We start from the raw sequence: 13,658 nt of genomic DNA, 5'->3' as shown, positions 1-13,658 counted from the left end.
ATCAGTTTCTTACTGTAGTTACCAGTAGCGTAACAACAAGGCAAACGATTTGCTAGAGGGGAGGGCAAAGAACTAGAAAGTTGGCATATTGTATGTGCCTTGTGAGAAATATAAACAAAAACATGTCATAGCATAACTGGGCTAATTATTTCTTAGACAAAGTTAATCAGTTATAAAAATATATGCCAAGGACTTCCCTGGTAGCACAGTGGTTAAGAATCTGCCTGCTACTGCCGGGGACACGGGTTCGAGCCCTGGTCCAGGAAGATCCCACATGCTGCGGAGCAACTAAGCCTGTGCGCCACAACTACTGAGCCTGCGCTCTAGAGCCCGCGAGCCAAAACTACTGAGCCCGCATGCTGCAGCTACTGAAGCCCACACGCCTAGAGCCCGTGCTCTGCAACAAGAGAAGCCACCGCAGTGAGAAGCCCGTGCACGGCAACAAAGAGTAGTCCCCACTCTCCGCAACTAGAGAAAGCCTGCATGCAGCAAGGAAGACCCAATGGAGCCAAAAATAAATAAATAAATTAATTAATTAAAATATATATATATGCCAAGAGGAAAAAAGAACTCTACCTTTTGAGATTTAGACAGCATAAATCTTTTAAAATTCAAATCATCTTAGCCATGTGAAACATGGAAAGTAAAACCCATCAGTTTGCATTGGTATAAAAATGGCCTCATAATTTCCAAGTACTTGGCTAAGTGCTTAGGTATCATGTGTGATCTTAAGCATACTACTTAACAGATTCTGGCTTCAGTTTTCAAAAATTTTTGAAGGGATTTAATGAAAAACAATGTAGTAATGTAAGCACTCAATAAACCTTAGAAATTATATTTTCTCTTAAAAATTTGAGATAGTTCTTAGTGTTTCAGGGAAAGGATAATAATGTAACTGATATATGACAAACTCCAGGGGATAAATAAGAATCCCATTATGAGTTGTTTTTTACTAATGGCCAGGGTTCTGGACATTAGCAGTATTTTGTCCCATACTTTATTTGTTTGTGTACTTTGAAATTAAGAAATATATTAGAAAATACATGCCAAAAAGACTTGAATACATTGAGAAACAATTCCACATGCTTAATAGGTAGCCCCAAACCAATATTTTAATAGAAATAATGCTAAAGTTGTAATGAATCTAACAAAGGATATTAATGTGCAGTGTATTAAAATTCAATAGCAGTACCAGCAGAAGCGGAAGTCCCAAGTGCTGGAGAATTGTGGGTCTTTCTGGGACAAGCAGAGAGGTTGAAATATTCACCATAGAGGGTTATAACCTGACCAACTTGTCATGGTACAGATTGGAGGGTTATTGTGCTGAGCTTCTATGGGTAAGCTCACTCTGTTCCTATTTTGCAGTTAATCACTTTTTAGATGTTGCTGTTGATATTTTCCTCACGCAAACTACAAAATATATTTCTGAGCAGTGGATGTACATATGCACAAGCCTATGCGTGGAAAAGCCTGGTGGATTAATGTTATTAAATCATTCAGTAGAAAGGGTATCCTGAAGCCCCATGTCAGACCACCACAATAATCCATTAAAAATGTGCTTTACCCTTGCAGCCTTTATTCAATGACCTGGATACAAGTATAGATTTGTTAAATCAAATGGGTTTACTTTGCCCTTAAAGTTCTAAAAAATTAAGCAAATACTGTGAATTCAAAAGAAAATGTTACTACCCTTATGCCTAAATACTAGGTTAAATTCAATGACTGCTTTTCAGTACTAGGCATTTGAAACAAAATGCAAATAGAAATCTTGTTTTAAACTCCTCTTAATAAAACAGATTACTGTGCAATGGTAAAATCAATGTTATTGATCTTATCTATCCTCCGAGTAACAAACTTCAACTCCTATCACATCTGTTTAATTTGACCTTGAAAAAGATTTGGGGGAAAATCAATTCCTTGATTTAAACCACAGACACTAAATACAAACAGTACAAAGGAGAAAAGAAGCATGTTGACTGAACCAATTGCCTCACCAAAGGAAGTCTGAATTCATTTTACTGGATGTAATCTAGGCTGTATAATTTATCTTTGTGTGTTCATTTAACGGCTTTGTTTTTAGTAATTTTGTTCTCCACAGTTAACCAAGTATCTTGCTAAGGAAATTTCTAAACCATATAAAACAGAATTTTGGAGGTTGTCAATGATAACGTAAATTCCGTTGATTTATTGAGGGCTAAAATTTGAAGAGCATGTAATTGAGTAATGCTCTCCCATTGTTAAAGTTATAAAACTGCCTCATTGAGGAGGAGTGCTTCCAATAATAATTACTAATCAATAGTTCCATAGTTTCAAAAGAATTAACAGGATTTTATGGGGGTTTTGCCATATAATATTTCCTGGTTAAGCATGTAGGTTAAGTTATAATTCTAGTGATTTATAATCTCAATTGTAACAAAACATTACCTTCTATGATTCTCATCTAAATTTCTTTGCCGTCCATGCCCTTGAGTAGGCATAGCAATTAGGAAAATCCAAGCCTATGCTCAACATAAACCAGGGAGATAATTTCTTTTTGAAATGTTGAATCCAATATATTTTTTAAAAATCCACTTTCAAATAAACCCTAGTGTTACAGAATGAGAGAGAAAGGCATGTATCTGTATAGCTGAATAGAACATAATACTTATGGATGAGATAGGATATGTAGATAAAAAAATTATAGATATATCAAAAATGAAGTGTCAGCAAAGCACTATAAAGAAATTATGAGAAGTAAATGAATGATGTTGATTTTTTCACTCATAGTTCAGTTCTGAAAACCTGCTTAACTTACTTGTTGAAGGAGTTTATCTTGACTTAACAAAAAATTTGGCTTCTTCTATGGGGAGTATTTTTAAATACCATTTTTCACTAATTTGCCAAATTATTCCAGCAACAGATATACTGGTTGTTTGGTTTATTTCTTCACTGCCTCTTAGCTTACTTGTCAGAGATTGATATGACCTCAAAAGAGAATTTCTTAGGAATCAGAGCATTAAGTACTTTTAGTTACATGAATTATGTTATTTTATTTTGTTGTCATAATATACATCTTCTTCTAGTGTTCATGACCAACATTTGACCACTAATGATAGTAGAATCAGATTGTGAAGATGCAGAGAAGAATTGGAAAATTTGAAAACCATGTAATAAGTATACAATAAACAAAACTATATTTAAAACTCATACATCAGCTTCCTAAAATTATCTTTTAGGAAGTGAAAACCTTATATAGTGTAAGACATTTCAGTGTTTTGTCATTATTTTTCTCTTGTTTTCCTAATAATATATTTTTGGTGTATTTTTTTAAAATAATAATTTTACTATAATTTATGTCAAGAACACAGTGTTTTATTTTTCTTTAAATTACTTATTGGCTATTTTTGTTTTATTTATATTCACTCTTTTTGTTCTAAAAATATTGTAATTTATAAAAATATTTAAAACTAGGAATAAAATGGAAGAAAAGATAAGAATAGAGACAGTGAATGAAACCAGGAATAAAGCAAAAATTGTTTATCTTAATGAGCTATACACTTTTATTATTTTATTACTTATTTGTTATGAAATACATAGCTGTAAATACAATATTGGTTTTTGAGCATATACTATGTATAGAATATACTCCATTATAAATTTATTTTGTGCTAAACATATTTTGTAAAAATAAAGTGCAGAATAACCTGGAAGATTATAATTGGCAATAAGCCTATTTAGTTATAAGAGATGTAGCATTGGGTCCTTAAATTGGTAATTTGAACTTCCATAAATTTCTTATAAAGCATGTTGGAAAATACAGATGTATTAATGGAGAGATTGTTATAAATGGATAAAATACAATTATTATATTTTCTTCTACATAGCACAATTACTATAATTAAATTTACACTTCCTGCCTTGAGAAGCTTTATTGAGGTTCAGTTTGGAATAATTATTTTGGTTTTATAGCCCTTGTCAAAAGCAGAAAGGATCCTAGAGGTTAAGTTAAATAATACAGATTGATGGCTGTTTAGCAATTTCAGCAATAAAAATTCTAAAGATACTAAATTACCTGGTTTTCTGGATTACTGTAGAGGTCTAGTAGTTTCCCTTTGCTTTTCCCAGGTGTCCTGAAAGCCTTCGACCTGAAACAGTGAAGCCCTGTCTGCTCCCTTGTAGGAAGGACTGTATCGTGACGCCATACAGTGACTGGACATCATGCCCTTCCTCATGTAAAGAAGGTATTATCTGCAGAGTTTTGAAGGAGGTTCACCTAGGAACCCTCTCACTGGGACCTCCAAGTTCCTCTGGTTGAGCAATGTTTTTATTCTTACATGGGGCTGGCTGTGTAATCCTGGTTTGGCTTGAATGCCATAAAATTTTGGTTTCCTTCTAGAAAATAATACAGCTTTTAGAGTACCAAACAAATGAGTTTTATGCGAAAACTGGCTTAAATAACTTTATACTATAGATCAAGGTGAAAGGATTCTAAACTTTATTAATAATGTTTCCTTTAACATTGATTCTAGAAGAATGTATAGTGGCCTTATGTATTTCAAAAAGAATATAGAGTGATCTTCTCAATACTCATGGCTCTCAACCTACTTAGTGGCAAGAAATAGCCATGGGACCAGATTCAGTACAGATTCAATTATATGACCCAAAGGATGGGAATAAAGGAAAGAGAAAAGTGGTCAAATTGTACCTCTGCCAACACTTAACATGACATGAGGCATTTACAAGACGAGGATTTGTTCCCAGTTTGGTTTGTTTTTGCTTTCATTACTCACAGACAAAGACCCTTTAATATCATGGCAGATACTTTGTTAATTCTTTACCCTCCAGGATAGGGTCCTTTCTCGTTGCTGCTGAGAAAGATGTGAGCATTCTCCAGGTGGCTTATGCAGTAAGTGATCACATTGTCTCTCAGTGTCACAAATGACACTGTCTCCTATTTTTTATTTTACTCTCCCGACAAATAGAGAGATTTTCTTCAGTTCCTTTTATGCTTTTACTTATGCTTCTTGACTCTCACTAGAGAGATTCAATTTAAGAATCAACTTCTAGGACTTCCTTGGTGGCGCAGTGGTTAAGAATCTGCCTGCCAATGCAGGGGACATGGGTTTGATCCCTGGTCTGGGAAGATCCCACATGCCACGGAGCAACTAAGCCCGTGTGCCAAAACTACTGAGCCTGCCCTCTAGAGCCCGTGAGCCACAACTACTGAGCCCGTGAGCCACAACTACTGAAGCCCGTGGGCCTAGAGCCCGTGCTCCACAACAAGAGAAGCCACCGCAATGAGAAGCCTGTGCACGGCAACAAAGAGCAGCCCCCGCTCACCGCAACTAGAGAAAGCCCGTGCGCAGCAACAAAGACCCAACGCAGCCAAAAAATAAATTAATTAATTAATAAAATTTTTAAAAAAGAATCAACTTCTAGTTTAACCACTGTTTTAAATCACCAGAATATTTTTAAATCCTGAAGATATTACATAAGATTATAAACTTAATAATGGATAGTTTTTACAGTGTGATTATTTTATATAGTTGAAACATGAGTTCCTTTTCATGCTTTTTCTGTTTTAAACACCCTTGAAATAGCAAATAAATTAAACCACATAGTGTGCAAGAATAGAAAATGTTGATTTGAAAAGTCTTTTAAGGCATTTTAAAAGCTTTTGGGAGAAAAAGAGTTAGCATTAACTCTTTAAAAATGTTAATGGCATTAATCTTATTGATAAAGCAATATCATTGACATTTTTATCCAGATTTTCTTCTTTTATCCCCTTACTTTCTTAAAAACTAAATAACATATGATATCCTTTAGTTTGGTCATAATCAGCAGTGGGATTGTAGGTTAGTATTTCTCATAGGTTAGTATTTCTGTGACAATTGTTGGCTATTCATTGCTACAATGAAAAAGCTTATTAATTACATGGAACTTATGTGCTTGAAAATTTTATGCTGAATTTTTTATACTTGATGTTTTGTATTGGTATGAGATAGGCCATTTACTAATAATTCCAAAACATAGGCAGTTACATTTATAATGACATGATTAATAATCTCACACAAGTTTAACATTTGTAAGTAAAATTTTTGAAAGTAGAAAAAAAATTGCCTTTTCTTTATGTTGGGCATTTCCTTATTTTCAGTAAAATATTTCGAAATAACAGTACTTTTGGTCTAAAGCATTTCAAGAAAATAAAATAAAATAAAAAGATAAACTAGAAAAGGTTTCATTAAATTGATTCTAGGATAGACGCTCCTCAAAATGAGAAATCAGGTAAAATTTTCTCATTTCATTAGAAATGAGACATTTTGGTATATTGCAATATCCCAAACTAATTTGAAACTAATTTGAGATATTGGAATATGTCCAGGAATTAAGAACCAATTTAGTAGTCTAAGAATTTGTTATCTTATTATATATTATGTATGTCTGGAAAGGGAAGAAAAATAGATGTAACTTACTCATTAAAAAAACCTATCACTGAAAATTAAATAACATGTTTTTTTTAAATTTTGTTTTATATATATTTTTATACAACAGGTTCTTATTAGTTATGCATTTTATAAATATTAGTGTATATATGTCAATCCCAATCTCCCAATTCATCACACCACCACCACCACCACCACCACTTTCCCCCCTTGGTGTCCATACATTTGTTCTCTACATCTGTGTCTCAATTTCTGCCCTGCAAACCGGTTCATCTGTACCATTTTTCTAGGTTCCACATATATACGATAATTTGTTTTTCTTTTTCTGACTTACTTCACTCTGTATGACAGTCTCTAGATTCATCCACGTCTCTACAAATGACCCAATTTCGTTCCTTTTTATGGCCAAGTAATATTCCATTGTATATATGTACCACAACTTCTTTATCCATTTGTCTGTCGATGGGCATTTAGGTTGCTTCCATGACCTGGCTATTGTAAATAGTGCTGCAATGAACATTGGGGTGCATGTGTCTTTTTGAATTTTGGTTTTCTCTGGGTATATGCCCAGTAGTGGGATTGCTGGGTCATATGGTAGTTCTATTTTTAGTGTTTTAAGGAACCTCCATATTGTTCTCCATAGTGGCTGTACCAATTTATATTCCCACCAACAGTGCAAGAGGGTTCCCTTTTCTCCACACCCTCTCCAGCATTTGTTGTTTGTAGATTTTCTGATGATGCCCATTCTAATTGGTGTGAGGTGATACCTCCTTGTAGTTTTGATTTGCATTTCTCTAATATTAGTGATGTTGAGAAGCTTTTCATGAGCTTCTTGGCCATCTGTATGTCTTCTTTGGAGAAATGTCTATTTAGGTCTTCTGCCCATTTTTGGACTGGGTTGTTTGTTTTTTTAATAATGAGCTGCATGAGCTGTTTATAAATTTTGGAGATTAATCCTTTATCTGCTGATTCGTTTGCAAATATTTTCTCCCATTCTGAGGGTTGTCTTTTTGTCTTGTTTGTAGTTTCCTTTGCTTTGTAAAAGCTTTTAAGTTTCAGTAGGTCCCATTTGTTTATTTTTGTTGTTTATTTCCATTACTCTAGGAGGTGGATCAAAAAAGATCTTGCTGTGATTTATGTCACAGAGTGTTCTTCCTATGTTTTCCTGTAAGTGTTTTATAGTGTCCAGTCTTACATTTAGGTCTCTAATCATTTTGAGTTTATTTTTGTGTATGGTGTTAGGGAGTGTTCTAATTTCATTCTTTTACATGTAGCTGTCCAGTTTTCCCAGCACCACTTATTAAAGAGGCTGTCTTTTCTCCATTGCATATCCTTGCCTCTTTTGTCATAGATGAGTTGACCATAGTTGCGGGGGTTTATCTCTGGACTTTCTATCCTGTTCCATTGATCTGTATCTCTGTTTTTTGTGCCAGGACCATACTCTCTTGATTACTGTAGCTTTGTAGTATAGTCTGAAGTCAGGGAGTCTGATTCCTCCAGCTCCGGTTTTTTCCCTCAAGCCTCCTTTGGCTATTCGGTGTCTTTTGTGTCTCCATACAAATTTTAAGAATTCTTGTTCTAGTTCTGTGAAAAATGCCATTGGTAATTTGATAGGGATTGCATTGAATCTGTAGATTGCTTTGGGTAGTATAGTCATTTTCACAATATTGATTCTTCCAATCCAAGAACATGGTATATTTCTCCATCTGTATCATCTTTAATTTCTTTCATCAGTGTCTTATAGTTTTCTGCATACAGGTCTTTTGTCTCCCTGAGTAGGTTTATTCCTAGGTATTTTATCCTTTTTGTTGCAATGGTAAATGGGAGTGTTTCCTTAATTTCTCTTTCAGATTTTTCATCATTAGTGTATAGGAATGCAAGAGATTTCTGTGCATTAATTTTGTATCCCGCAACTTTACCAAATTCACTGATTAGCTCTAGTCGTTTTTTGGTGGCATCTTTAGGATTTTGTATGTATAGTATCATGTCATCTGCAAACAGTGACAGTTTTACTTCTTTTCCTATTTGGATTCCTTTTATTTCTTTTTCCTCCCTGATTGCCATGGCTAGGACTTCCAAAACTATGTTGAATAATAGTGGCAAGAGTGGACATCCTTCTGTTGTTCCTGATCTTAGAGGAAATGCTTTCAGTTTTTCACCATTGAGAATAATGTTTGCTGTGGGTTTGTCGTATATGGCCTTTATTATATTGAGGTAGGTTCCCTCTATGCCCACTTTCTGGAGAGTTTTTTATCATAAATGGGTGTTGAATTTTGTCAAAAGCTTTTTCTGCATCTACTGAGATGATCATATGGCTTTTATCCTTCAGTTTGTTAATATGGTGTATCACATTGATTGATTTGCGTATATTGAAGAATCCTTGCATCCCTGGGGTAAATCCCACTTGATCATGGTGTATGATCCTTTTCATGTGTTGTTGGGTTCTGTTTGCTAGTATTCTGTTGAGGATTTTTGCATCTGTATTTTGCATCTATATATATCAGTCATATTGGTCTGTAATTTTCTTTTTTTGTAGTATCTTTGTCTGGTTTTGGTATCACGGTGATGGTGGCTTCATAGAATGAGTTTGGTAGTGTTCCTTCCTCTGCAATTTTTTGGAAGAGTTTGAGAAGGGTGGGTGTTAGCTCTTCTCTAAATGTTTGATAGAATTCACCTGTGAAGCCGTCTGGTCCTGGACTTTTGTTTTTTGGAAGATTTTTAATCATAGTTAAAATTTCATGACTTGTGATTGGTCCGTTCATATTTTCTGTTTCTTCCTGGTTCAGTCTTGGAAGGAAATACCTTTCTAAGAATTTGTCCATTTCTTCCAGGTTGTCCATTTTATTGGCATAGAGTTGCTTGTAGTAGTCTCTTAGGATGCTTTGTACTTCTGCGGTGTCTGTTGTAACTTCTCCTTTTTCATTCCTAATTTTATTGTTTTGAGTTCTCTCCCTCTTTTTCTTGGTGAGTCTGGCTAATGGTTTATCAATTTTGTTTATCTTCTCCAAGAACCAGCTTTTAGTTTTATTGATCTTTGCTATTGTTTTCTTTTTTTCTATTTCATTTATTTCTACTCTGACCTTTATGATTTCTTTCCTTCTACTAACTTTGGGTTTTGTTTGCTCTTCTTTCTCTAGTTACTTTAGGGGTAAGGTGAGATTGTTTATTTGACATATTTCTTGTTTCTTGAGGTAGGCTTGTATTGCTATAAAATTCTCTCTTAGAACTGCTTTTGCTGCATCCCATAGGTTTTGGATCGTCGTGTTTTCATTGTCATTTGTCTCTAGGTATTTTTTGATTTCCTCTTTGATTTCTTCAGTGATCTCTTGGTTATTTACTAATGTATTGTTTAGCCTCCATGTGTTTGTGTTTTTTATGTTTTTTTTCCCTGTAATTGATTTCTAATCTCATAGCATTGTGGTCAGAAAAGATGCTTGATATGATTTCAATTTTCTTAAATTTACTGAGGCTTGATTTGTGACCCAAGATGTGATCTATCCTGGAGAATGTTCCGTGCGCACTTGAGAAGAAAGTGTAATCTGCTGTTTTTGGATGGAATGTCCTATAAATATCAATTAAATCTATCTGGTCTATTGTATCATTAAAAGCTTGTGTTTCCTTATTAAATTTCTGTTTGGATGATCTGTCCATTGGTGTAAGTGAGGTGTTAAAGTCCCCCACTATTATTGTGTTACTGTCGATTTCCTCTTTTATATCTGTTAGCATTTGCCTTATGTATTGAGGTGCTCCTATGTTGGGAGCATATATATTTATAATTGTTATATCTTCTTCTTGGATTGATCCCTTGATCATTATGTAGTGTCCTTCCTTGTCTCTTGTAACATTCTTTATTTAAGGTCTATTTTATCTGATATGAGTATTGCTACTCCAGCTTTCTTTTGATATCCATTTGCATGGAATATCTTTTTCCATCCCCTCACTTTCAGTTTGTATGTGTCCCTAGGTCTGAAGTGGGTCTCTTGTAGACAGCATATATATAGGTCTTGTTTTTGTATCCATTCAACGAGCCTGTGTCTTTTGGTTGGAGCATTTAATCCATTCACGTTTAAGGTAATTATCGATATCTATGTTCCTATGACCATTTTTTTAATTGTTTTGGGTTTGTTTTTGTAGGTCCTTTTCTTCTCTTGTGTTTCCCACTTAGAGAAGTTCCTTTAGCATTTGTTGTAGAGCTGGTTTGGTGGTGCTGAATTCTCTTAGCTTTTGCTTGTCTGTAAAGCTTTTGATTTCTCCATCGAATCTGAATGAGATCCTTGCTGGGTAGAGTAATCTTGGTTGTAGGTTCTTTCCTTTCATCACTTTAAATATGTCATGCCACTCCTTTCTGGCTTGTAGAGTTTCTGCTGAGAAATCAGCTGTTAACCTTATGGGAGTTCCCTTTTATGGTATTTGTCATTTTTCCCTTGCTGCTTTCAATAATTTTTCTTTGTCTTTAATTTTTGCAATTTGATTACTTTGTGTCTCAGCATGTTTCTCCTTGGCTTTATCCTGTATGGGACTCTCTGTACTTCCTGAACTTGGGTGGCTATTTCCTTTCCCATGTTAGGGAAGTTTTCGACTATAATCTCTTCACATATTTTCTCGGGGTCTTTCTCTCTCTCTTCTCCTTCTGGGACCCCCATAATGTGGGTGTTGTTACGCTTAATGTTGTCCCAGAGGTCTCTTAGGCTGTCTTCAGTTCTTTTCATTCTTTTTTCTTTATTGTGTTCCACAGCAGTGAGTTCCACCATTCTGTCTTCCAGGTCACTTATCCGTTCTTCTGCCTCAGTTATTCTGCTCTTGATTCCTTCTAGTGTATTTTTCATTTCAGTTATTGTATTGTTCATCTCTGTTTGTTTGTTCTTTAATTCTTCTAGGTCTTTGTTAAACATTTCTTGCATCTTCTCGATCTTTGCCTCCATTCTTTTTCCAAGGTCCTGGATCATCTTCACTATCATTATTCTGAATTCTTTTTCTGGAAGGTTGCCTATCTCCACTTCATTTAGTTGTTTTTCTGGGGTTTTATCTTGTTCCTTCATCTGGTACATAGCCCTCTGCCTTTTCATCTTGTCTATCTTTCTGTGAATGTGGTTTTTGTTCCACAGGCTGCAGGATTGTAGTTCTTCTTGCTTCTGCTCTCTGCCCTCTGGTGGATGAAGCTATCTAAGAGGCTTGAGCAAATTTCCTGATGGGAGGGACTGGTGGTGGGTAGAGCTGGTTGTTGCTCTGGTGGGCAGAGCTCAGTAAAACTTTAATCCACTTGTCTGCTGATGGGTGGGGCTGGGATCCCTCCCTTTTGGTTGTTTGCCCTGAGGCGACCCAACACTGGAGCCTACCCAGGGTCTTTAGTGGGGCTAATGGCCGACTCTGGGAGGGCTCACGCCAAGGAGTACTTCCCAGAACTCCTGTTGCCAGTGTCCTTGTCCTCACAGTGACACACAGCCACCCCCCACCTCTGCAGCAGACCCTCCAACAGTAGCAGGTAGGTCTGGTTCAGTCTCCTATGGGGTCACTGCTCCTTCTCCTGGGTCCTGATGCACACTCTACTTTGTGTGTGCCCTCCAAGAGTGGAGTCTCTGTTTCCCCCAGTCCTGTAGAAGTCCTGCAATCAAATCCGGCTAGCCTTCAAAGTCTGATTCTCTAGGAATTCCTCCTCCTGTTGCTGGACCCCCAGGTTGGGAAGCCTTACGTGGGGCTCAGAACCTTCACTCCAGTGGGTGGACTTCACTCCAGTGGGTGGACTCCAGTTTGTGAGTCACCCACCCAGCAGTTATGGGATTTGATTTTATTGTGATTGCACCCCTCCTACTGTTTCATTGTGGCTTCTCCTTTGTCTTTGGGTGTGGGGTATCTCTTTTGGTGAGTTCCAGTGTCTTCCTGTCAATGATTGTTCGGCAGTTAGCTGTGATTCTGGTGCTCTCGCAAGAGGGAGTGAGAGCACGTCCTTCTACTTCACCATCTTGAACCAATCTCTCCTTAGCTTTCTTCTCATTCTCTCAAAGGACATCAATTACTTGCTAGGGGCTAATAAAAGGATCTGGGCCCCCACAATGATCCAGTCTCCAAATGGCCAGTGAGCACTGACAGCCACAGCAGTCAAAGTCTTGAGGCAGGGGAATCCATGGTGCAGGTGAGGGATCCCAGGGTCTGGTCTCAGTGATTTCACTTACAGTACGATCTTGGGCAAGTCATTCCATTGGGTTGCTGTGCATGGCATGAAAAATACCAGGTTTGAAGAGTTGTAGATTCAGTGGTACTATAAGCCAGGGCATAAATCAGACAATGATGAATGCTAGAAGAAAAATAAAGAAGGGGAAGGAGGATAATGAGTAACTGAATAGGGTTGAAATTTCATCAAATAACGTGATTTTTAATTTGATCTCTGCTGATGATTTTTACAGTTCTAAGAGACTGATTTACTCTTCTCTGACCATTTATAAAATACAGAAAATTTTATGTGACAAACTGTGATAACTTATATAAGGCACTTAAAAAAATTTTAGCAGATAGATGAGGAAACAAATAGACTGTGAATACTGTACATGTGTTTATTAAATTAATACTCATCTGTAATATATGCATAAATACTTATTGCATTTCTAATTTATTGATTACTATACTTAACTAGCACATTGATGGCCCCACAGAGAACTTCAAAAAAGCTTTTGATCTCATTTAAAATGTAGAACTCTTCTACATAGATCAGATAATGTAAGATTTACATGATTTAGTAACAAGATTTAGTGGTAAAGCAGGAAGAGCTCTAGGGAAGAGACAGGGAAAATATTAGGGAAAAAATATTAGGGAAAATCTTGTTGAAAAAAAGGTAGAAGAGGCCTTTTTGAAAGAGAAAATGCATAAAAGAATCCAAAGTGATCAAAGGCATCAGGAAAAGTCTTAGTGACCATGAAAAAGATGTGTTGTTCGAAAGAAAGTGGGATCCAACCCACTGGAGCTTGGAGTGTGTCGAGGAAAGTCAAGATGTGAAGTTGGAAAGGAGAACAGAGGCAGGTTGTAGAAGACCAAATTAGATTTACTCATATATAACAGGACACAGGTTTTAGTTTTTGAACATAAAAATGAGTAGTGAGTTTCATGGTATAATGGAGTGTGTGGACTTTGAATCAGCAGATCTGGTTTGGACACCTGTCTTGGCCACAAAGCAGCCAAGTGACCTTAATCTCTCCAGATACTTAATCTCTGCAAGCCTTGATTATAACATCTATGAGTTGTTCT

The 13,658-nt window shown here is 36.1% G+C and overlaps 1 protein-coding gene across 1 annotated transcript in view; it reads left to right on the top strand.

Annotated features, from left to right (window-relative positions):
* THSD7A (thrombospondin type 1 domain containing 7A) overlaps positions 1–13,658 on the top strand; it is a 455,098-nt gene that overhangs the window by 365,737 nt on the left and 75,703 nt on the right. The window contains exon 9 of the mRNA XM_059933940.1: positions 4,105–4,220. Within this exon, the coding sequence (XP_059789923.1) occupies positions 4,105–4,220 (116 nt within the window). The remainder of the gene's footprint in view (positions 1–4,104; positions 4,221–13,658) is intronic.

Source organism: Balaenoptera ricei, chromosome 9 (assembly GCF_028023285.1).
Source record: "Balaenoptera ricei isolate mBalRic1 chromosome 9, mBalRic1.hap2, whole genome shotgun sequence".
Taxonomy (NCBI): domain Eukaryota; kingdom Metazoa; phylum Chordata; class Mammalia; order Artiodactyla; family Balaenopteridae; genus Balaenoptera; species Balaenoptera ricei.
The sequence above is the reverse complement of the archived record's forward strand: the minus strand, read 5'-3'. Positions and strand labels throughout refer to the sequence as shown.